At 36.8% G+C, this 26339-nt stretch overlaps 1 protein-coding gene across 1 annotated transcript in view; it reads left to right on the top strand.

The window, feature by feature from the left end:
* Positions 1 to 26339, top strand: part of LOC121732726 (protein eva-1 homolog C-like) — a 54120-nt gene that overhangs the window by 14923 nt on the left and 12858 nt on the right. Inside the window, exons 2-4 of the mRNA XM_042122680.1 lie at positions 11144 to 11349; positions 12775 to 12913; positions 22922 to 23071. Coding sequence (XP_041978614.1) covers positions 11144 to 11349; positions 12775 to 12913; positions 22922 to 23071 — 495 coding nt within the window. The remainder of the gene's footprint in view (positions 1 to 11143; positions 11350 to 12774; positions 12914 to 22921; positions 23072 to 26339) is intronic.

Here is a 26339-nt window from a genome sequence, read left to right on the forward strand (position 1 = left end):
ATATATATATATATATATATATATATATATATATATATACGGATCGGGCTGAAATAGGGGATGAAAGTTTGTATATAATAATACTTCTTAACGCGAGCGAAGCCGCGGGCAAAAGCTCGTTTACAAATAAACTATAAATAAATTAATTACTCACTATACAGTTATTTTTCCTGTATGTTATAAATAATGTATTTATTCAGGTATGATATCCATTGATGTAATCTGAGTGCGAGTGTCAAGGGAGGAAAACATCTAATAAATTTCGTATTATCCACCTAATGGATGCTTAAAGAATACTTGTGATAGGTAATTTGTAAGATATCTGATATAAGCCGATGTTATGTGGGGCTTGTTGACAAATGCTCGTTATATTATGATCCCAAAATACGATAGTTTGCGGATATCTTGAAATAAGACAATTTTTCTTGGATTTGCAAGTATTTTTATGTTTCAGTTCATGTTAATCAAGAAATACAAAAACTATAACCGCAACAGGTTAATAAAACTATTGTAGTCAGTAGAATAAAACAGATTTATTATAGGACATAGAACTGATTTTAGGTACACCAGGTTTTAAAAGTGTAAAACAGAGGTTGGTAGCTTACTACCATCCTCTGTTTTACACTTTTAAAAAAGTTCTACAGGACTTTTTTTAGTTTTTTAAGAGTGGGCTGCCAAATTTTGCTGTGTTTTCTAATAAGTATTACGATCCTGGAAGATCATTGACTTAAATGAAATTGAGATTTATTTAATCATTGTATATTTATCTGATATTTGCCTAACGGAAAACACGATTCACTTATTTTGACTCAATAGTTTTTTTAGGCTTTTCAACAAATATCTGTTACACTTATTGAGTTACTATCATTAAATAACTTGCACTACTACAATCACACACTTTATAAAATAATGGTTAAAGGAAATATTAGTAATTCGACCCCTAAAGCAACTAAATGCTACTAAAAAAAGAAAAAAAAGGTTAAAATGATATAAGTATGATGCCGTGGCCCTGCAATAGAATCCTGAGACTGCTTTTTTAATTTTATTTTTGTAGTTTTCTCAAGAAAAAGTTACAAATATACTCATTCATAAAATTCGTATTTCTTTTATGTTAATTGATAGTAATTTCGATCAAACAAAGGCAGCTTCATCGATCGTGGTACACATGTATTACTCAGTGTCCCTATGGACCTCGTTCTACAAAAGTACCACAAATTCGTAGAATCTTTGCTCGTATAACGTATAAGCAATTATGGGAACAATTTAGATATTCCCGTAGGACCGACTTATGTACAGGTTTAGCACTTTTTAACGTTATTACCAGGTAATAAGGTCGAAAAGTTGTTGAGCCTGGCTTCGACTGTGCGTATAATGCTATTTCTTGGAATGTACTAACAGAGAAATTGATTCCTAGGCATAAACATAATTTTTGAAATCATGTTAGGCGGACATAATTTGGTGGCGTTAAATCAAACCCAGCTGACAGATCAAAATTAACATTGAATTGACATATTACGCCGATCAAAATATGACATATGACTTATGAGGTCCCTCATCTGCCTAAGAATCAACTTCTCTGATAGTACAGTACACGTTGCAAGGCTTAACATTCGCATAATTATAGTATATTATCTGTATTGTATTGTAATTAATTGTTTACTGTTAACTAATTAGGATCTATTGTATATTATATAGATCAGCATTGATCGACTATTAATATGATAGTCCAAACAACGAGATGAGTCACTAAAGTTTATTTTAATGCCAAACAAGAAATTACCGTCTTAGTGCACTTTTTGAGTAAATATTGTAAATCATCCTGTCATGACACGTGAGCTGATCAGAAATTCGTAAGACGGAGGGAGAGTAAACCGGCGCTGCGTAGGGGAGAAAGTAATATCCCCTCTCTATGTAAATAATGTACACCCGCTATGTTCTTTAATTTTTGAATTAAATTAAGGGATTTTATGAAACTGTTCAAATAATCTGCTATAATATGCATAGAAATCTCCCAGCAGAAATTAAGGAAACATTTTATTTCCAAACGAAAACCAAGCTTTTCTCGGAATGTGGACAAAAATCTACCCGAGACCGCCGAGGAAAAACCAGAACGGGCAATACGAATTACTAAATGAAATGAGAAAATACAAACATAATTTTTGAAATTATGTTAGCAATAGGGAATATTACGCAAAGGTCGGAGTAGAGTGCGCTACTAGCACATACAGTAAATAATGCGACTAAAATCTGACATGCACACGTCATATCAAAATATTGATAGAGTTGTCATTTTGCATTGTCTATGCTGGTGCTGTCTCTAGCGCATAGAGTTAATATACCTAGCGGAATAGAGCAACAATCTCGAGCTGTCAAACGAAACCGAAATTGGTTTCATCTGTGTGTAGAATATGTGTACGTATACACTTATACAAGCATGATTGAACATGAATTCTATGAGATTAAATTGTCAACGTGCGGCACGTGCTGACTGGACGTCAAAAAAGAGTGCTGCTGTCATGTATCACATGTCCCTTTTTACCCCGCAGTGTTACTGATAGTGACATCTCTCTTGCTCAGGCCTTTGTTTCTTTATTCCGCTAGGTATATTAACTTTATGCTCTAGCGTGAAAACATTGCATAAAATAATACTAGATGACGCCCGCAACTCCGTTGCGCCAAAACTCGTTTATCGCGCGGGAACCGTACATTTTCCGGGATAAAAAGTATCCTATGTCCTTTCCCGGGACTCAAAGTATCTACAATCTACATGCCTTTCAGCTAAATTAGTTAAGCGGTTTGGGCGTGAAGAGGTAACAGACAGACAGACAGACAGACAGACAGACAGACAGACAGACAGACGGACAGACAGACACACTTTCGCATTTATAATATTAATATGGATATGGAAGTATGGATTAAGGTGGTAGTTATTTTTTACGCCTTTCTAGAAATATCTTCACCAGAAAAAAAGGAAACCAGCAAAAAGGGCAACGAAAACACACATCAAGCCCTAACGCTTAATGGCATTATATCGATGGCGCTTCCAACATTATTTACAAAATAAAGGTGGAGGTCGACTGGCGCTCACTGAACCGTGACCCCTCGTGCCAGGGGTCTAGGGGGTCGTGGGGCATGGGGGGTCATGAGGTTTAGGCTCTGAGCTGTTAATACCCAATCAAGCGAGCCGATGGAGGGGTCGTTTTATATAAGTTGTTTTGTTCTAATTAAGTTCGCTTATAATATCTCTAGATAGGCAATGTGAGAGTAAATTAAATATTGTGTATGCTAAAGTGGAGAGTCTGTCACTATTAAGTATTACTTATTTAATCAAAAACTGCTGAACGGATTTTGATCGGCATGGCACAGTACCTAGTGATTTAGCTTGTAAGGAGCAAATACCTCTAAAACAGTTGCATACGCCTGTAATTAACTATTGTGTTAGTTTAAAACAAAAATGTATTAGTTTTTAAGTTATTAATGCTGTCACAATATGTTGTTGGTGTATCTTTAAATAAATAAATAGCTTTAGGCTCAGGATTAAGGCGACGCCTTGATAATTTGGCTGTAGCGATATCGATTTTTCTCAGCAATGACTAAAGCTAAGAAATTATAGTTCATTGTCAGTATTCATCATATCTTTGTCTTTGACTTACCCGTAGCATAACACGATTGGTCAACTTTTATAACACAGAATAATCAATCAAAAGGACCTCTGTAAAAAAAGGATTCCTATTTTGCCAACAGACGAGAGTGAATTAAAGCTTCCAAAATTTGTACATAAATTGGTTCAAGCATACACTTTAATTGGCCCATAGCTACGCCCATAGTTTATATGAATTAATGTATTTATGGTTTTTAAATTACGCGACAAAAACCATTTTGTGGCTACGCCCTTTCCATTTTTTGCTGTTCCATTGCTTGTTTTCAAAACAAGCAATCTAAAACGTATCCAACACGATTTTTTACTTTGGCGCGGCGTCACTTAACACATAACAGTAAAAGTACATAATCAGCGGCGGATAGACTTTTTATCCTGAAAAAGTGCAGTGTTCTTCTGGAGTCTGGGATACCGTAATAACTTGATTTAGCAATCCGCGAACAAATTTAGTTCGTTTATAGCGCGGGAATTTTTCTGGGATGAAAAGTATCCTATGTCCTTTCCCAGGACTCAAAGTATCCCTATACCAAATTTTATCAAAATCCGTTCGGCGGTTAGGGCTTGAAGAGGTAACAGAGAGACAGTAACACTTTCGTATTTATAATATTAGTATGGAAATGGATTATAACCATAATATGATTTTACTTTTATTCCTGTGTTGCTCCTTATATTAAAAAAAAAAAAAGAAATAATAATATTTAATTAATCTTATGAACATTTAGTTTAAATACGTAACTGTGTTACTGTGTTAGTAAACCAGGGTGTGACGTCACAATCACCTGTTTAGGTTGAGAGCCCGCTGTGGTTTCAGTTGTGGATATTCTGAATTTGAACAATATTTCCACTAGCCTCTTCGTACCATAAAGTTAATATACCTAGCGGAATAGAGCAGCAATCTCGAGCTGTCAAATGAAACCGAAATTGATTTACGTCTGTGTGTGAAAATTTGTTTACGTATACACTTACACAAGCATCTTTCTAAGAGATTAAATTGGTTCTGCTGTCATGTATCACACGTCTCTTTTTACCACGCAGTGTCACTGATAGTGGTACTACTAATATAATATTATGTTCAGTGCTGATAGTGACATCTCGCTTGCTCAGGCTTTTGTTTCTCTATTCCGCTAGGTATATTAACTTTATGCTTAGTACTCAAATATATGTTCTTGGAACCGAAATCGGACTTGCATCTTAATGTGTCTTTGGAATTTGGTTCTAGTATCTTAAAATTATTTGCTACTTAGATGTTACTTACAACTTCCTTCGCTCGGAAATTTGTTCTTTCGCAAACTGACGCTTAAACTAACATAAGTTCGTTCCCGAGACTCAAAGTATCTCCATATCAAAATCTAAGTCTGTTTGGAGTAAAATAGATTTAAAAAATCTGTTCACTGTCTTAGGCGTGAAAGGGTACATGCCCTTTAGCCAAGGCCTTTTCTTAATCGCTTCTTTATAGCAATCGCCGATCAAAATGTATGGAATTAACATAAGCGATCATTAATATCGACGTTGACGTTCGACTCCTGTAATGTCAATTCCATAAATTTCATACGCCTCCGTGGTCCAGTGGTTAAGAGCGTGGCTCTTGACTCGGAGGTCGTGGGTTCGATTCCCGCGTTGGAAATATGTTATTTCCAAGTTTGGTTAGGACAATGTAGGCTGATCACCTGATTGTCTGACAAGTAAGATGATCCACGCGTCGGATGGGCATGTAAAAAGTCGGTCCTGCGCCTGATCTCTCGCCGGTCGTGTCGGTCTTCCGTTCCACTGGGTTATGAGTAAAGGAATAGAGAGTGCTCTTGTGTACTGCGCACACACTTGGGCACTATAAAATTACTCCTGCGTAACTGGCCTGGTTTCAATGAAACCGGCCACTGTCGCCGAAACCGGTGTGGGAGTTATTATTACATTTCATAGGCTCAGGTATGTATTTAGAGTCCAGCACATTATGTCCTATTAGACAGCTACTAGACTAGGGAATAATTTTTATTGCGGCAAAATGCTCACCACGCGATAAACGAATTTGCGGGCAACATCTAGTTATGTTCATAATTTAATTAAATTTATAAGGTAATACGTTAATAGGTGTGGTGTATAATAGTAATTGATTTTACAGAGCGCTAACGAGTCACGTGACCTACTTGCTCGAGGGCTCCCGACTAACACTAATGAACGTATTATTATATATAAGCGTTTCTTGGAGGTGAGAAATGTGTCGCGAGGTTTGATGAAAATAAAAGAAAAACTGGTTCCTAGACTATAGTTCAGCTAAAGTTACCTTTAGTTCCTCGGGATCCTGGACTAGCCATGAAACTGCAGTTACTGCCCATAAATAGAGTTTTGACAAGAAATAATTAATAATAACTAGTTAAAAAAAACTAAAAAAAAACAGGTTTTTTAACAAACTTTAACAAAATATTATTGCATTGTTATTGGCTATTAATGCAAACTTTCGAATTAATTAGACTACTGGAGATGGGTAAAATCATTATGCTCAAAGATTCCGTTCTGTATATTTTGTGTCAGCATAAAAATTATTTGGTGTTTTTTTAAGCTTTCACTTGCATTATAGTCTAGGATCCCGGTAAACTTGGTTGATTACATGATTAATCAAGTACTAGTTAATGAAGATTTTTACGAATAATAAAAACTAGGAGATTTCAATACACATACAACATAACGCATAACAATAATATTTAGTAACATTTCAACGAGCCAATAATAATAAAATATTAATTCTACATCACTAACAGAATTGAGCTGTTAAAACTAAATTGAAAAGTCTAATAAAATATAATGGCACAGTGTTTTTGCATGTAAATCCGCATTTACTTTGAATGTCCATTTGCAAAATTATACATTCATGTTATGAAGGAACATAAAAATTGACAATCGGCATAAAATTGTATCTGGTTTTTTCATTTTGTTTGTTTGCCCTTAATCTCCTATACTCGATAAGCTTGGGAAAACGTTTAAAAATACATCGATATGATATTTACAGGCAAAGTGCTCGAAATTTTAATGTTTTAAATAGCAGTTTATTTATATGATTTTAGCTACTGGCGCTTTTTAAGGGTTAAATCAATAGAACCAGAGGTTAAATCAGAGTGACGTCTTAATCCGGATTAATTATTAATATAAGTACAATACTATTATATAAAATACAATCTCATTATTTACTTAAAGCACGCAATCATCGTAATATTGTTTTCACTAGTCCAGGGGTTCCCAATCTTTTTCAGTCTGCGGCGCAGTTACACGTCACAATATTTTGTCCCGGCGCCCTACTCTACCTAGAGTATTACAAAAAGGTACATAAATAAACACCTTTAATAATTCTAGTTAGGTTAAGCAGGTATGTAGAAAAGTAATAGCCCATGATATCTAAAATGTTATATTATCTGTGAATATGTAAGTAATGTTATCTGTGATGACATGTTGTCTATTGTCTATTCCTTACTGAAATAAAAGTTCACTTCCGTGCTCACGCTACCAAAGGTCGTTTTATTTAGAAGGTAGATAGTAATAAACAAATTAAACTAATATTACTTGTACTTAGTATTATCTATTCTGTGCTAATATTTAATTATCTACCTGATTTATATAGTTTACATAATTATTATTATAATTTTATAATATATTTTGTGGTTTTGGATAATGATGAAGGATCGACTTACGGCGCCCCTCTTGCCTTTCCACGGCGCATCAGGGCGCCGCGGCGCACAGTTTGGGAACCCCTGCACTAGTCACTACTCAGTACTTACACACTTTTGATTGGCTATCGTCAAATCTATAATAGGAACAAAAAATCCTATCAAATAACTTGAAAAATCTGGTATTAGTAAATTATTTTAAGCTAAGCTTTATTGTGAGCATATCTAAATATACTCAAAGGTGATTGACCGACTGACTGACTGACATAGTGATCTATCAACGCCCAAACTACTCGACGGATCGGGCTGAAATTTGGCATGCATGTAGAAGTTATGACGTAGGCATCCGCTGAGAAAGGATTTTGATCAATTCCCCAAACGGCACCCGGCTGTCGCATAACAACTGAAAATCTATTGTGTCTGCGATTCCCACGATCGAGGTATTAAAATATGGTATGAAAGTTTGTATGAAACTTTGTCAATTTTCTTAGTCCCATCGGGCTGAGATTTTGCATGCATAAAGCTACTATGACGTAAGAATCCCCTAAGAAAGGGTTTTTGATAAATTCCACCCCTCAGGGGTTAAAATATAACATATAATAATACTTTTAAATGCGTTCGAAGCCACGGGCAAAAGCTAGTTAAATAATAAGGCTGAAATTTAACAACGCTTTAAACATTTGGTGCATTGAAAAGCATTAGCGGTAAATGGTAATTTATTATGAATGTGTTTTAAACAATGCGACGAATGGAAAATGTTCAGAATTTTATAGCGATCCCAGATTGACACCATAAAGTTAATATATCTAGCTTCCGCTAGGTATATCAACTTTATGATTGACACACGGTTTCAACCGACTTCAAAAATGACTGTTATGAATTTGACGCATCACGCATGTAATATTTTCAGAACTTTTTCCAGAACTGAGAAAAGACATAGACATATACCAGTTTTCGTATATGTCTATGTCTATGTCAGCGTCTGAACAAATGCGCTTTATTCAGACGCTGATATAGACCATATCTAATATTACGTGCGTCTGAACAAAAAGTGTATACAATATACAGACAATATTGTGAACTGTATAATTTTGTTGATATTTATAAATATCTATATTTTAGTTTTGATGACTTTAAATAAAATCACTTTTAACTCTTCACTTCGATTCGTTATATGAAAAAAATTAAACTATGTGCACTGTACCAAGGCAAAGGGCGGACTACTCAATGTTTATACTCGTTACACCCGTAATCTGACCTATAGGAGCAATTTCTATCCTTCCGATAAGAATGGTGTTCTCTGACCAAGATCCGTCAGAGTTTCGAGTCGTAGTTGCCGTATGAGTCCTATGCCCAATTACTATTTAATCCCAACGTGTCGCAACGTAACGGCGACCGGACTTATATTTATACGTCTAAGCTTTGTTTTTTTTTTTTTTTATGAAATAAGGGGGCAAACGAGCAAACAGGTCACCTGATGGAAAGCAACTTCCGTCTCCCATGGACACTCGCAGCATCAGAAGAGCTGCAAGTGCGTTGCCGGCCTTTTAAGAGGGAATAGGTTAATAGAGGAGGGTAGGGAAGGGAAGGGAAGGGAATAGTTGAGGGTAGGGAAGGGAATAGGGTAGGGGTTAGGGGATTGGGCCTCCGGTAAACTCACTCACTCGGCGAAACACAGCGCAAGCGCTGTTTCACGCCGGTTTTCTGTGAGAACGTGGTATTTATCCGGTCGAGCCGGCCCATTCGTGCCGAAGCATGGCTCTCCCACGTATATTTGTATAAGTATTTTTGTGTTTACATATCTTCAGAATTACAAATCCGATTAAAGTCATTATTTTTAGTTATACTAGGTATTGTTCAACTTAAGGGATACTGCAAGTTTTATGAAAATCGGTTTCGTAATTTTTGAGATAGGAAATTTTGAAGCTTTTTAATATTATTCCAGGTTATATCTAAAGTTCACCACCTTATCAAAGATGCTTCTTCGACGTTACTAAACGTTATATCGATCACCTACTTAAGGTTGTTTACACTAATGCCATACAAACAGCGCATTATCACCCATTGTTCGTCCATTTCCTTTATGATACCTTCGAACAATCTATTTCTTTGTTTTCTCATGAGAGGCGTCGCTGAGATGGGAAGACTTGATAAACATAGATAAAACTTGTCCGTTCTCTATTATTTATTAGATAAATATAGATGTAAATATTGTGAGTACGTGAAATAGATTTTAATCTTCTCTTATTTATTTATACTAGAGATCGCCCAACGGTCCAAATTCGACCTTAAATTTAATTATCTTCTTCTTTTGGCTTCCCGTTTGAAGTATTGACTATTCAGATTTAATAAAAAAAAAAACAACAATCCATTTTTAATTTGAAAGCAAACTTCAACTATAAGCAAAGGAGTATAATTCGTGTGTATAGGGTTGTCAGTCAAAACATGGTAGCGTTGTAGTGTGTGTTATGTTTTATTTATTAAAATAATTTTAAAACATATTAGCTCGATACACTTCTTCTCCATATAAACTACAACTGTGCAAAATTTAATGCTCCTACGTTTCCGCATTTTTCGTAAAAAGGGTTCCGAAGTTTTTCGCTCGCGTATTACTCATAATATATGTATAGATTCTCTATACTGGCCGACGTGAACCATAAAGTTAATATACCTAGCGGAAGGTATATAAACTAGGTATTCTTGTACCGTGTATCTGACTGTTGAACCCGGGGACCTTTTAATCTTCCCTGCCCCCGTAGACAAGTGGCAAAACGCTTACGCTAACGCTAACGCTAGCCCTACAAAATGTATGGATTTGACATTAGTATTCGCTAGCGAAGCGATGACTTATGTCAAATCGCATACATTTTGTAGCGCTAGCGTTAGCGTTAGCGTTAGCGCTTTGCCACTTGTCTACAGGCCCTGGACTTCCATGAATTTTTCAAGATAAAAATAAGCCAAAATGGTGTAGCCTTTCCCGAGTTTAAGCAAGACTAACAAAACTGAAAGTTCATTTTTATTCATAAAGTATAGATAGATAACTCAAGTCTCACTTATCCAGCTATATCGCGCAAGTTAGCATTGCAATATAGGAAATCATAGAAAATATTATAAACAATTATAGCCAGACTATGATCACATAGTGCTTAGTACAAAACATTCGTATCTAAGGTGCTTGAAACAGTTAATGCTATTCCGAAACAAATAATAGTTCGCCGCCGGTAACAGATGTTACTTTGCTTACATAATATTTTGTTAGAGTAAAAGTTTTGTATTCATTTCCAAATATTTATTGGACATACTTTATCAATCTCACAGTGCCTAAACACTAACAATATCTCTTAAGCTAAAATCAAACAAGCCGTTCGGATGCAAAGCATACCAAACAAACATACATAGTAGGTACATACAAGTGATAGTGCAGACTATAAAAAAAATCCGATAGTAGCTACGTAGTTATATGTATGTTTTTAGTTTTTACCTTCCTTCTACAAGACGTAACAAAACTAAGTGATAATACTTCAGGGTGTGTATGAGTCCCCTGTATTGAGTTAACTGCGAAAGTAGCAGTCATCACTGCTAGTAACTTTTTTTACTTTTGTATGGGAAAATCCCTGACGCCGTGAAGCTTGCCCGTACAAATCACAAAAAATTTTGCTCTTTCAGCGCTGCTACTTTCACAGTGAACTCTTACACAAATAACACAATTTACTTCTAAAATCTGTGCAAACAACAAACCCGAAAGTATTATTACTTAGTTTTGTTACACCCTGTATAAACGCAGTCAGGTTAAAACAAGTATACAAATTAATGATTTAAAAAAATGTTGCAGCGCTGCTAACGGGCACCCTGAAGACGATGCGGCGCGCGGCGTGTGATGATGAGCTGGTGTCCCTCTCCTGTCCCCGCGGCACCACTGTCAACATCCAGGTCGCGGAATATGGGAAAGCCACTGCTGGAGCCCACAGCTGCAAGCCCAGAGACGACCAGATGCAGGTCGTGTCGGATGAGCAGTGTTTGTGGCCGACGGCTATGCAGGTAAGCATCTGCAGCATTCTATATTATTAAGTAGTTTAAGTACTATCAAATAGGTGATGGAGATGCCAATGCAAGGCCCACAACTGCAAGCCAAGAGACAACCAGGTGCAGGACGTGTCGGATGAGCAGTGCTTGTGGCCGACGGCGATGCAGGTAAGAATCTGCAACATTCTATATTATGTAGTATCATCATCTAGGTGGTAAAAGATGGCAAGGCCACTGCTGGAGCCCATAACTGAAAGCCCAGAGACTACACGAGGTGTTGTAGGTCGTGTCGGATGAGCAGTGGCCGACGGCTATGCAGGTAAGTCTGTCTTTGGAACACCTTTTGAATATTATGTTAGATGAAGTAGAGAAAAGGCTACCGCAGCGCTGAAAAAGTGCAAACCGATATTAGGATGTTGTTTCGGATGATCAGTTCTTCTGGCTGACAGCAGCATGCAGATTTCCTTATTAAAGCCAAATAACGATTTGTAAAATCTTTGAAGGAATGAAAAATGGAGGGTACCGGAAGACAAACATTTCTTGACGCCAATGCACTATGCATCTAACTTTTTGTGCGCTGACCATAAAATAGATAGGTTATCATAGAAATGTTACAGGGCAATCTATAAAAAGATTCGATAGACCCAAATCATTTGTACATCGATCTTTGAGGTTTATACCTTGAAGACTCTACAAACCAAATGAAACGAGCCTGTGGCTTTACATTGATCTTGTACAATATAATGGTCGTATGAGATACGTTAAGGGTAAATGTCTACAAATGAGAGATTTCAATTGAAGTGATACATTCAAGGTGTATCCCAGATATAGTATTAGAATTTAGGTGTCGAGGATGTCTAAAATTAAAACTAATGAATAATCAAAGGAATGGATCAATTTCTTTGATGGGCTGTTAAAACTCGATGTTGGTGCTGATGATCACAATATTAATTATGATTATTACTCAAGCTGAACAGTTTGTTTCTTTGAATAGGCTAGTTCAGAAGAAAAGTGGCTGTGACATACGGGTGGACAGACTGACAGACATGACGATTCTATGAAGGTTTCGTTTTTTGCCATTTAGCTACGGAAACCTACAATTAACCTAAAACGATGCTAGATAATACCAATGATTTCAATAAAATAAATAAAAATAAAATAAAATATCTTTTTATTTAAAACGAGCTTTTGCCCGCGGCTTCGCTCCCCCTTGGGAGGTAGAATTGATTAAAATCCTTTCTTAGCGGATGCCTACGTCATATCATCTACCTGCATGCCAAATTTTAGCCCGATCGGTCGATCGGTAGGTATCATAAATACTCTTTTTGAACGTCGTAGAAAGAACCAAGAAACTAAGGTGCCTACCACCGGTTCGGGAACTAACCCGGCGAGAAGAAACGGCGTTTTATCAATATTATGACAATAGTGTCGTTGTTCCAGTACTCGTTACTCCAGACGGTGGTGGAGGCGTGTCGGAAGAAGCCGCACTGCACCTTCAGCACCAAGTCCAAGCCGGGCACGGTGGACCCCTGCCCGCATACCAGGAAGTTCGTCGACGTGGCCTTCAAGTGCCGACCGCGTGAGTATACGCCTTACTGTTCTACTGCCAGCACTGCCAGAGTAGACAGAACTAGGATTACCTCGACTTTAAATAAACGGGCGAATATACGCGAGTTGGGCGTGAGTGTCGATTTCAACATGTTTCATACACGCTACGGTTTACCGCAGAGGTTTACGGAACGTGTGTGGGAATAGACCAGAGGGCCTAGACAAGTGGCAAGCGATTATCGTAAACGCCAAAAAATGTATGGGATTTGACATTAGTATTCGCTAGCGAAACGATGACTTATGTCAAATCGCATACATTTTTTGGCGTTTACGATAATCGCTTGCCACTTGTCGACTAGGGCTTTGCAGTTTTTTAGGCCTGCGCAGACGACCGGAGCAAAATCGAAAATCAATTCTTTCAACTGATACCTGCGCAGGCATATCTGTACAGGTGGCCTCTCCGGTAAACCGTACCGTGTGGCGTACATAACGCATTAGCACAGCGTGCGCCGGCCGACGTGACATACTACGTCAAACGTATTTCTCTTCTCAGTCGGTTTACTCGTTCTGTTTACACTGGCACTACTACGAGTATACAGGGTATAACTATTTAATTTTGCTGCACCTATGAACGAACTCTGCCGCCATCCTAGGACGCCTGCACGCCATGGGACGTTGCCGCCCATAGGCCATGGCCTATAGTGCCTATATCCAGAGCTGTTACTCTGCTACCGCTGCAGAAATTCATCAAAATCTATTCAGAAATTCTTCTCAACAAAAACCAGGCCCAGCCTTACATATTAAAAATTCTTTTGTTTAAAATGATAAAATCCCCAAATGTTTTGTTGCCGTATTATATTTTATTAAATTATACCATAAAAGAAGTTCAATATTTCATTTTTTGTGTCAGAATATTCTTGATGGATTTTTAAGATACTTCATTTGAAATCCTGCAATATTACTAGTTTTTATTAACGTGTATTTGGATGTCTGTGCTACTACAATAAACATGAAAGTTTGTCAGGATAGGTGTTTTGTTATCTTAAACTACTAAACGAATTTTATCGGTATAATAGTGTAGGAAGCATAATATGCTGGCCACCTATTAAAGCTTAACCCAGTCGTAAGAAACAGCACAAAGTTAACTTCAAGATAAGAAGAAACTTCTTCGGATTTAAAATGGAGTTATACGCGTTTAGATTGAGACCACATACATTACTTAGAATATAACTCACATCAGCTTATGGGGTCGTGGAGACCCATAAATAATATTCTCAATTACACCAACGGCCCGGGACAAACTCTAAGAAGAGGTGATGTTAAGAAGGTCATGAGTTTTCGTCTTTGATATATTGTGTTGTTGAAAAATACTAGCGTAAAAGTTTTTTATATTACTTACGTAGCAAAGATTATATTTTTCGACATCGATACCTACTAATATTAAAAATAAAAAGTATGCCTAATGTCTATTTATCTGACTTTTATTTTCGACTGAGTCTATTTTGATTAAGGGGGCGGCTAACCCTAAAGTGACGATTTTATAATTCATTTTTATACTTGAAAATAAGCCCCGAATCGTTTCATTCGTTTCATATTCTAAAATTAGATATTAAGTACATTATATTTCCGAGAATTCGATCTGAGCAAAAACACAAAATTTTCTCGATAGAAAAAAATCACAAAGATGCATCTAATTTTCACGAATTTTTCATTTATTGCCCTAACCGTGCATTGAAATAAGTTAAATAAACACATTGTATAAAATTCTATCTTTGAGAGATCGACCTAGCGGATTTTTAAAATGTTGTATATTTATCGAGTTATTGAGAAAAAACTAATTTGGCGATGAATCCGCGTCGTTCTTTTTCACCTGGCATATGAAAGACGGGCGTGAGTGTGAAGAGAGAAGGACGATGTTTGATTTTTGGGGTTAGTCGCCCTCTTAAGAGGAGTCCACACCGCCGTTTTTCCATACAAACGCTGTCCCCTGTTTCCTCCCTGGATAATGCCGGTAGAGTTATGACTTTTTTCCTGAATATCTATGGCCACTATTAGCATTACCCTATGTTTTCTTTTTTTTTTTCATAATTTTATTATTAAAAAAGATAAGAACGTCCAAAACCCCAAAAAAATGGCAAGATTTTCCTCTATGTTCAAACACCCAGAAAACAAAACTGGCTAAAATATACAAAAAATAAAGCATAGGAACACAGCTCAAGCCTTGCTTTAATTCTTAATGACAAAAGTACTTAAATCGGTTAAGTTTTGGAGAAGAATCAGCGGACAACGAATCGAAGATTTTCTGTTCTTTTATTGGAACTTTTGTCGTGTTGTCTCTATCGCGCTCTGCGGTGGGAGACTTGAGACTGGTGGGACAGCAATACATTTTCAAATACCTATTTTCAATTTCTCTCGCCCCTGGTGTATCCTCTTAAAGGCATGAAGAATTTTAGGAGATCCTAAACCTGACTGCCATTATGAATGCTTTATTATAAGTGGACCCATAGATGATAAATTGTATTGTGCAATATCATTGAACAATATTATTGAACAATTTATTTGACAATAAGGTTGAAAAGCTATGTCCACACTATGCGCTTTCGTCTTCAATTTTAGTCATCTTCTTTCATTCAACTTTCGTTTTGGCGCATTCAATGACTGAATGCGTCAACGAACGCAACGCCAACTGTCATTTTTAATAACAAAGCGAAAGTTTTGGATACCGTCACAGGGCATGCGTCGCGGGCATGCCTCACGTTCGCTGTTGACTGCGCTATAACGCATGCCCTTGACGAACAGAAAAAGGCACAGTGTGGACGAAGCTATTGGCGTTAAATGTCAACCCCAGACGGTCAATAATATTGGACAATACGTGATATTGGTAATTTAAAATTCATCGTCTAGGGCCCGCTAAAGCAATCAAAGTTTATATCTTCACCTCAATGACTGCCACAATTTTCATTTTCATTCTGTCAAATAATGTTACACGTTACACGAGAAAAATAAAAAATAAACAGCATTCTTTCGCATTCGTTTGAAGTCTTCTCTCTACTCGTGTGCTCACTCATTGCCAAGGTGTGTACGTGGGGTCGTTTACGCACGTCGGGTAATAAATTAAATTTGTTAACACTATCAAAGACCTTTATAATGTATGACGTATAAATTGGAGCTACGCGCTTAGAGGGTTAACTTAATTTAATTCTCTGGATGCTATCTCTTTATTATGTAAATATATTATTATATAAATAAACATAGGTGATATTTTAAGTCTTTTACGCTATCTTATTTGAATTTGAATGGGAATGGGTCATGGTGAAATATAATGTACTATCAGATAAGTTGATTCCTATGCAGACGGACCTACGTTCTTTGGTCGCCTTACGTCAAACCCAGCCGACAGATCAGAATTAAGTATTAACATTAAATTGACACGATCCGACCAAATGACGTTGGTCTGTTGACTGCCTAGGAATCAATTTCCTCGATGGTACATTGTACGGTCAGACGAGTTGATTCATAAGTAGACCTAGTACTTTTGTTGTCAACCCCAGGTATGAATGGACAGAATATGACGGCTAGCATTGACTTGACATTACACCATTTAGACCCAATTTCACCAACGACTGTTAAAGTTAATGCTCGGATTAGTATCACGTTACCTCTTTCGCTTTTCATATGAATGAAAGAGAAGACATGATATTTTAACAAGCTGTTAACACTAACAGACGTTGGTGAAATTGGGCCTTAACATAATATTAGGTCTACCATTTGCCTATGGTTAGTTTCTATGATGATGCTATCAGAGTAATTGATTTAAAAGACCCACGTAATTTGGTCAGGTTATGTCAAATTCAGTTGAGAAAATATAATTATTAACGTACCCGTCTAGGTATTTCTTAATATCTCTGGTGCAACTCACAAAAATATCTAAAGAATTTTAGTAAACATTTTACTCCTTTACATCATAATCGTTTCGTCTCAATAATTTGTTATTAAATTTCCCGAAGTGAGGAAAATGAAATTTTACACTCTTTAAAAGGCTACAAGGAAATGAAAACCTAATTCCTCGAACCGGGTACTTCGAATTTCCTTTTATTCAAATTAATAGATTATTTTCGCCATAAAAATTTTAGTACGCTAGCATTTCGACGACAGGTTTAAGACTTTGAAAGGTAATAGCAGAGTAGACAGAATGATAGAGTATACCGACTCAGAACTGATGTTGAAATTTTTAAATTTGACGTATTATGACGAAAATCGTCGCTAGGGTTGTTAACTTGTTATCTACGAATTTAAAAATATGACATATTCGATTGACGTGTTCCTCTTTGGTCGTTTTGTTGTTTGTGTTTTGGCACATGCGATTAAAATAGTCAGAATCCAATTTTGAAATCTTTATTTTAAATATTTAAAAATAAATTATATCAGCCAGCGCGAGGCACAATCCATTCATAATCCTAGTGAAACCCGACGAATTTGACAGATATTGAAACCTGTCCGTTTCTTTGCAGTCGAACTACTGGTAGTTATGGCTATTGTGGTAATAGGTATGATGACAAATTTTACCATTAAAAGTAGGATCATTTAAAGTAGAAACATCGGTGAAATAATAATTACTCTATTAGCTTGAAAACTTTCCAAGATATCACAATTCAAAAATCTAATAAAATATAAATGATGACGTCATCATTGTGTAGTTTGTACGCATCGGGAGAGAACTTTGTTCGATAATAATATTATGTAAGTATATTAAATATTATTAAAGTGGTTTCATTGCATAAGCTATCGAATGGTAAATAATTATAATATAGTTAATTTATGTAAAAACAAATCGACTTATCTATCTGACTTTGAAGGCCCATAACAAAAAAAAAATACTAAAGTTATCAAACTGAAATTTTGGAAATACAAATTATTTTTTACCGTTTCTTTATTTTATTTTTAAAATCTGCTAATCTTTGACCTTGTCATCATCCCAATTATTGATTCTAGCCTATAACCTGATTCAACAATTTTTATGAAATATTAATGCAGCTTCCTTCCTTGTACGATCTAGTTCATTTTCTATCAAATATCATTATAGTTTCCTTGTATATGTCAAATGACTGTCTTTTAGAATTTTAACCAATCCAAATGCGTTTTACGCTGGTTTGACATTTCGTTTGTAGTTTGAAAAGATATGGGGATCAGACTATCCGGTCCTCGTCGTGCTTTGTGCTATCTAATCTAACCACAATGCTAAATCAATATTGCAAGGCAAAAGTAGTTTCAGTATTTTAATTTCGGCAAGATTTCATGTTTAAATAAAAGTAAGTACATTATATTTTGTATACCAAGCTTATTTTCAATCCATAAAGACGACCGAAAAGCTATCGGTTTATTATTTTGCATTTATTTATTCACAAACTTCATACTTAGGTGCAAACTTTGATCATAAAAATTCGATTATGAAAGTTTTAACTGAAAGAGTTTGTTGTGGTCGCAGAGTACTTAAAACGTTATTACTAACTGAATTGGAAATTTCGCTAAGTTATTACTTGACCACGAACTGAATTACTTAGGTATAGTGATCATTAGCACAAGTAATTTTTAATTCAGGTTTAAGTATAACGTGAAACTATTTCAAATAGACTTGATAAGCAAATAAAAATAATAATATTGTACGTGTAACCTCATACAAATAAAAAAAGTCCCTTTAGTTATAGTATGCTTACTCTTTGTCGGTTTATAGCCTTTCCAAGCAAGTTTTCTAACGCATCGGACGAGGACAAAACACTATAAGTAAAACTCTTTTTCTTCACGATTTTAAAGTAAAATATTAAAATGAATGGGTAGATGCTCTCAAAAATTTTTGTTGTCCATAGAACAGACACATCTCCAAATTTCACGATCGTAGCAGCAATATTTTATATATATCCAATCAAATAATACAATAACACATAGCATATGATTCTCTCATAAAACGTCAGCCGAACACATCCATAAAATTGATATGAAATAAAAATCTCGAGCCCCACGTTGGGCGCCATCAAATAAAGGGGGTTATACACTAATCGCGTGGCAATGGTTTTATGAGGGGCGAGTGTATGATGTGATTTATGCCTTATTAGCGGACAGGTCAGTGGCCGGGCGCGGCCGGGTGCGGCATAGGTGCGGCTCTCATTATTTTAGTGCTCGGTGCATACGGGCGACGTAAAGAAAAGATAGACTTTGTTAAGGGGCAAACGTTCTTACTTTGTTTGCGTTACTTTAGTGAAATTAGGTTTATAACTTTTGATAGACTGCTTTTTCGGGTTCAATACCTAATAGGGCTAATAATAATTATAATTATTAGCCCAAATAATTATTATTATTGGCTATAATTATTTGGCTATGGAACCCGAGTAAATCAGTACAGCATTACTTTTGCTCTTTGTCAGTCTGTTTGTCACCAGGCGGCGTCTCGAGAATCGCGGTAGCTAATTTCATTCATCATTACAAAATTAGTTGAGCTATTGATTGAAGGGTAGTTTATGAGTTTTTAATTATGTCGCTTACTATTTCACACCTCTTTTTGCAAATATCGCCAGTCTGCGCTGTCCAAACACAAAAGGTAGTTTCATAAAATACTCGTACTAATTGATTAATGAACACTACAGGCTTTTACCGTATTGACGGTTTTGAATTTCGAACAAGGGTTGAAAGGGTTGAAAGCTTCCTGTTTTACTTGAAATTAATACTACTCATTTGTAGCTGTTTGCTCTCAAACTATACACTGGCCTAAGTGTTTTACACTTCTGATGGACCTTAATTGAATGGATCCTACTCTATGTTGCTTTCATAAAGTAATTTTATTAATGCGTGTTTTAGTTTCATTTAATATTATCTTATATATATAAAAATGGATTTTCAATTGTGTTAGTAACGCTAAAACTCGAAAACGGCTGAACGGATTGGGCTAATTTTAGTCTTAAAATATTCGTAGAAGTCCAGGGAAGGTAATAAAGTGACACGAAGTTCACCGGGACAGCTAGTTATTTAATAAAACACTAAAACCCAATTACATGCACTTTTTCTACTATATTTCGTATTTTTTATCAATTTGAATGAAATACACGACCAGTTTCGATACTAATCAATGGTTATCGTCAGATGTAGTTTTAAATTAATAATCAAAACAAATATTATAGTTGTCAGCGTCATCCTTATTTTTATCTAAGTCGTAAACAGTAATAATGTCAAATTACATGTAAAATGATGAATATCCCAAAATAAAAGGACGAACAATGAAGATTTTAATATAAGTAATATAATTTATTACATATATATGAGAAAGCTATTTCTGTATTTTCATATTATATTTTAAATGTTTCATCAGGCTCTTGGTAATGTAATATACGTCCTTTGTGTCTGTAAAAGGCTTAATGAACGAAATTGCACTTCGATCAAAAGTTGGTGGGCGCATTAAGAGTTTTTTACTTTAAATACCAATAAAATACTGTACATAAGGTATTTAAAGTGGTTTTCAATAGGCTCTTTGTAGTTTAATACTATTTAAATTTCGAATACTTTAAATAGTCATTAAGCACCATTCATTACATTCACAAAGTGTTAACGATTATAGAGTCTACATTTTGACAAAATTCTTTTAATTTGGTTTTAATTTATAATTATTGAATTAGTTTTACCTTATAAGTACTGTCTGTCGCAGTTTTGTTTGCAGGGATGTTAGTATATACTTATATAGGTAACCGTACAGTTTGGACCATAAAGTTAATATACCTGGCGGAATAGAGAAACAAAGGCCTGAGCAAGAGAGATGTCACTATCAGTAACACTGCGTGGTAAAAAGAGGCGTGTGATACATGGCAGCAGAACTCTTTTTTTGACGTCCAGTCGGCACTTATCGGCACGTTGACAATTTAATCTCATAGAATTCATGTTCAATCATGCTTGTGTAAGTGTATACGTACACATAATATTTTTACACACAGATGTAAACCAATTTCGGTTTCGTTTGACAGCTCGAGATTGTTGCTCTATTCCGCTAGGTTTAATAACTTTATGGTTTGGACCAAAAACTGTCTTTTCCCGAGATCTAAAGTATTTCCATACTAAGCATTGAGTTCAACGGTTAAATCATGTAGAAGTTAAAGACAGCCAGAAAGACACTTTCGCGTGATATTAGCATCATATTATGAATGAATGCAATTAATGCGTAATATATTAATTTATAATATGAGCATGAGTAAGAAGGTTACTATATTCCACCTTTTTTGTTTGGATCTACCAAAATGTTTTGATTAAGATAACCTAAGTTCCTTTTTAAAAAAATTCTTCATTTTTCGAATAAAAAATCACCCAACTAGAGATTGGTTCATAGAATAATAATAATAATAATAATAATAATAGCTCCCACACCGGTTTCGGTGACGGTGGCCGATTTCATTGAAAACCAGACCAGCTACGCAGGAGTAATTTTATAGTGCCCAAGTGTGTGCGCAGTACACAAGAGCACTCTCTATTCCTTTACTCTCATAACCCAGTGGGACGGAAGACCGACACGACTGGCGCAGGACCGACTTTTTACATGCCCATCCGACGCATGGATCATCTTACTTGTCAGACAATCAGGTGATCAGCCTGCATTGTCCTAACCAGACTTGGAAATAACATGTTTCCAACGTGGGAATCGAACCCACGACCTCCGAGTCAAGAGCCGCGCTCTATACCACTAGACCACAGAGGCGTTCAATTCATAGAATACCAGGAAACCAAATAGAGGACTCAGTTTGATTTCAAGTGATACCGCGAAAGGCACGCGCAGTTGATTATGATCTGCACTTATGGAAGTTGGTAGTTTCTACCAGTTTCCGCGTAATCGTGATATACATTTTAGTTCATTTCATCATGAGATGAACTAAGCCGTGTAACCATACTAATATTATTAATGCGAATGTGTGTCTGTCTGTCTCTTACCCTTCACAGTCAAACCGCTGAACCGATTTTGCTGAAATTTGGCCGTAGACATAGGATACTTTTTATCCTGGAAAAATTTACGGTTCCAGCGCGATTAACAAATTTGGCGCAACGGAGTTGCGGGCGTCATCTAGTTAAATATGATAATATTATTGAAAAGTACTCGTACGTAAGTATTTTTCGATTTTTGTTGCTATTGGAAATTACACAGTAGCAACACTTCAGGTGTAATTTACCGCCTTCTCTTGTATTATTAGTTGTTTTTAAAAACGAGACCACCTTCTAAGGCTCAAATCCACATACATAGATCAAGATAGATACCGCATGTGTATGTACTTCGCGTACCATATCGCGTCTCCAAACGGCGAGCAATGCTCGTCTTTCGAAAGTCTGTTCTTTAGTCTGCTATGGGAATCGGACGTCAATCGGAATTTTAAAAATGCCTAAATGCCTAAAAGTGCCGTATTGAGCTGTAGAAATTCAAATAAAAACATTAGCCTAGATAATGGACACGTTTCTTATCATCGGTACGTCATACTGTGACGTAGGTGGTGTGGTAGGAAAAATTGGCACGCTCGTTTTCATACAAATGGAGCGACATGCGGTATCTATCTTGATATATGTCTGTGCTCAAATCACACCGAAATGGCAGCGCAGCGCAGTGCATTTTATAAACTTGATCTTCATTATTGTAATACATATCGCTTGAGAAACTTGGAAAGTCTCGCGGTCGCCGGCGCCGCTGCGCTGCCATTTCGATGTGATATGAGCCTAAGAACGCGAACGGCACCTATTAGTGGCCGGTTTACATTGGAACGTGACGAGGCGATTTAAATGAGCTATTCAAAATATCTAAACATTATTTGGTACACAAAAAGGATGTAACACATTGAAATTATGGACTTGCCACCCGCGGTGATGTGCTACCTCCTCCAGTTTTAAATGGCTCATCACATTGCAAAGTGACCTTTAATTCAGGATAAACTAAGCCCACTCTAGACTCTAGTACAAATGCTTACCACTACACACTACCACGCTTTTTAAATTCCTGCATAAAGATCTAAATTAGTTTTCCTTTCAGACGAGTTCCGGAGTCAGACAGCATGTGAGGACGAGGTGATCCGGCTGAGCTGCAACCCTCATTCCCGCGTGGTCATCTTCGACGCAATGTACGGGAGGAAGGCGTACGAGTCCATCATATGCCCGCAGACGCAGGGAGTCGCTGATGAGAGTGAGTTGTTAAGCTGATACGAGCTTTATTATTATTGTCAAAAGGTACTAATTTAGTTAATGCAAGCCGCACTCCCGGATGGTGATATTCAAACCATCTGCAGGGGGAAGGCGTACGAGTCCATCATCTGCCCGCAGACGCAGGGAGTCGCTGATGAGAGCAAGTTGCTAAGCTAATATTATGTGCCTAATTATTATAGTCAAAAGGTGCTTATTTAGTTAATTCAATCCGCGTTCCCGGGTGGTCATCTTCGATGCCATGTACGGGACGAAGGCGTACAAGTTCATCATTTGGCCGCAGACGCAGGAAGTGAGTTTTTTGGCTTTTCTTGGCTTTTCCTGGCTTTTCGTGGCTTATTGAAATAGTGTAGTTCCTCTCCAGGGGTCTTCTATTTTACTCGCTTCTACGTCACCGTTAGACAGCCTGGTTGGTATGACTCCAGCGCGCCATCTTTTCCTTAGCCGGACATGGTTGCGTCGTCCGTCTTAGGGTACCACTCTGTCGATATAGTTTTTTCTCCCAGCGCGGCGGTCGGGATGCATGACGTGTCTAACGTGGCCAGCCCAGGACGTTTGGTTCTCATTTTATTTTTATTTATAAATTTCTTTTCGTATGAACTAGAGCCAATAAGCTAGTGACTTTTAGTTTTTAGTTGCGACAGAAGACGGGTGTTTGCGTTCCAATGAATGTGTTTTAAAACACATAAACCGACTCAAGATATTAATCATTGTACAATATACAGGGTGTAACAAAACTAAGTGTTAAGTATTAAATATAATACAAAAATAATATACTTTAGGGTGTGTACGTGTTCCTTGTAAAGAGTTCACTATGAAAGTAGCAGCGTTGAAAGACCAAACATTTTTTTTACTTTTGTATGGCCATGCGCCCCAGCGTCATCAAGAGTTTCCCCATACAAAAGTGATTTTTTTTTTGGTTATTAAGTGCTGCTACTTTCACATTGAACTCTCTACAAGGAACACATACCCTAAATTATTATCTATCTTAGTTTTGTTATACCTTGTCGAGATACTTTGAGTGGAAAGAACAAAATATGTTAGTTTTGACGGAAAAATAGACGGCAATAAACAACAGCTGCATGCAACATCTAGTTTACCATAATTTCCTAGGTACTCTACGCCCTCTTTGGAGCAAAATGAACAAAAGAAAGGTGCCAATTACAAGTAAGGATACATTGTTCTTTGTGAAGTAGCTTGGCCTGCTTGTAATAGGTTGCATTCGTTCAGAAGTACTCTCAAAAAGGAATTATACGTCATTATGAAGTTGGAGTCTTGTGCCTCAAAAGGAAGGCTCTAAAATGTTATGTGTTAATTAAAAGTGGAGAAGCAACAGAGCTAAGTGCTCAAAACTAAAACACTGAAGTCCACTTAGCTGGGCAGGAATATTTTTGAATTTCTAAAGTGAGAGAGTACAAAGAAAAGAGCAGCTTTTCAAGAACTTTTAAGATATTATATATTTTTAATTAACTTAAATATGCAATGATAAATGCAATTGATTTACTCACATAATAATAATTATTAAACATATTAATTAATACTTCGATCGCAGATTCCTGGAAATGCTATTGTATTCTATTATTGTCGCGATCACCGGTGCTCTTACGGGGCTTGAAGAATTAATATTTCTTTAGGGTCAGTAATTCCCTACGAATAATAAAAACTAGTAATTCCTGACATTTGGTTATAGTAAAAATACGTGTGTGACACTGGACTGCCGCAGTAAAGCTATTGCATAGCATTTTTTATCAACTTATGCAATTACATTTCGCATACATCTAGTCACACACAAACACCGTGCCGAAGTCTGCCGAACTGAAACGACATGCATGGCAACGCCACACCGACCGGCACAGTGGAGCGGCAACGGCCGGAGTAGGTGGTGGTCACTGACATAATATAAGGTGGTGGTAGGTTTATTTTCGTTATGGAATTCTTTGATTAGGTCGTTGCGTTCAAAGTCCGCAAAAAAAACTATGCAATAGTTGTATCTAATAATGATTACGGACACGACAACAATAATTTGTCTATTGCTGTCAAGCCAATCTTTTATCATACCTGATAGGGATTTTCATTGGATTTCAGGGATTGCATTGCATAACTATAATATCAGTATTCACAGTATCTTTTTATCCGTAGGGGTTATTGTACCCAAGAACAAACAGGTCTTTTAGGCTTATAGGCTTACGTTTCAGTCATCGAAATAGAATGCAGTATAGAACGATAACTCCTATACAAGATGTTAGGTTGAACACCGTTATCCTTGAAACCATCAAATGAGCCCGTCAAAATGAACAACTTTTTCTATGAGAACAATGCTGGGAACTCAAAAAAATCCCTCTTCATACCGAAACAAATTGCCGATCCGGGTATTCGTATTTCGTATGAAGACGTTTTTTTTAGTTCCCAGCATTGTTCTCATAGAAAAAGTTGTTCATTTTGACGGGCTCAATTGATGGTTTCAAGGATAACGGTGTTTACACTAACACGTAGACGTTTTTTTTTTTAGTTCCCAGCATTATTCTCATAGAAAAAGTTGTTCATTTTGACGGGCTCAATTGATGGTTTCAAGGATAACGGTGTTTACACTAACACGTAGATGTTGGACCGCTTAAATAATATTATTAAGGGATTACGTGGGAGAGCCATGCTTCGGCACGAATGGGCTGGCTCGACCGGAGAAATACCACGTTCTCACAGGAAACCGGCGTGAAACAGCGCTTGCGCTGTGTTTCGCCGAGTGAGTGAGTTTACCGGAGGCCCAATCCCCTACCCTATTTCCTTCCCTACCCACCCCTATTCCCTTCCCTTCCCATCCCTACCCTCCCCTATTACCTCTTAAAAGGCCGGCAACGCACGCGCAGCTCTTCTGATGCTGCGAGTGTCCATGGGCGACGGAAGTTGCTTTCCATCAGGTGACCCGTTTGCTCGTTTGCCCCCTTATTTCATAAAAAAAAAAAAAAAAAAAAATATGGTTAACTAGATGACGCCCGCCACTCCGTTGCGCCAAAATTTGTATATTACGTGGGAACTGTAAATTTTTCCGGGATAAAAAATATCCTATGCCCTTTCCCGGGTCTTAAAGTATCTCTATATCAAATTTGAGTAAAATCGGTTCAGCAGTTAGAGCATGAAGAGGTAACAGACAGACAGAGAGACACACTTTCGCATCCATAATATTACTAGCTATTTGACCGTGCTTTGCTCGGTATTCGATAAAACACGAATTAAATGACATTTTCTAAAAATGA

The sequence above is a fragment of the Aricia agestis genome, chromosome 12, assembly GCF_905147365.1.
Source record: "Aricia agestis chromosome 12, ilAriAges1.1, whole genome shotgun sequence".
NCBI lineage: Eukaryota > Metazoa > Arthropoda > Insecta > Lepidoptera > Lycaenidae > Aricia > Aricia agestis.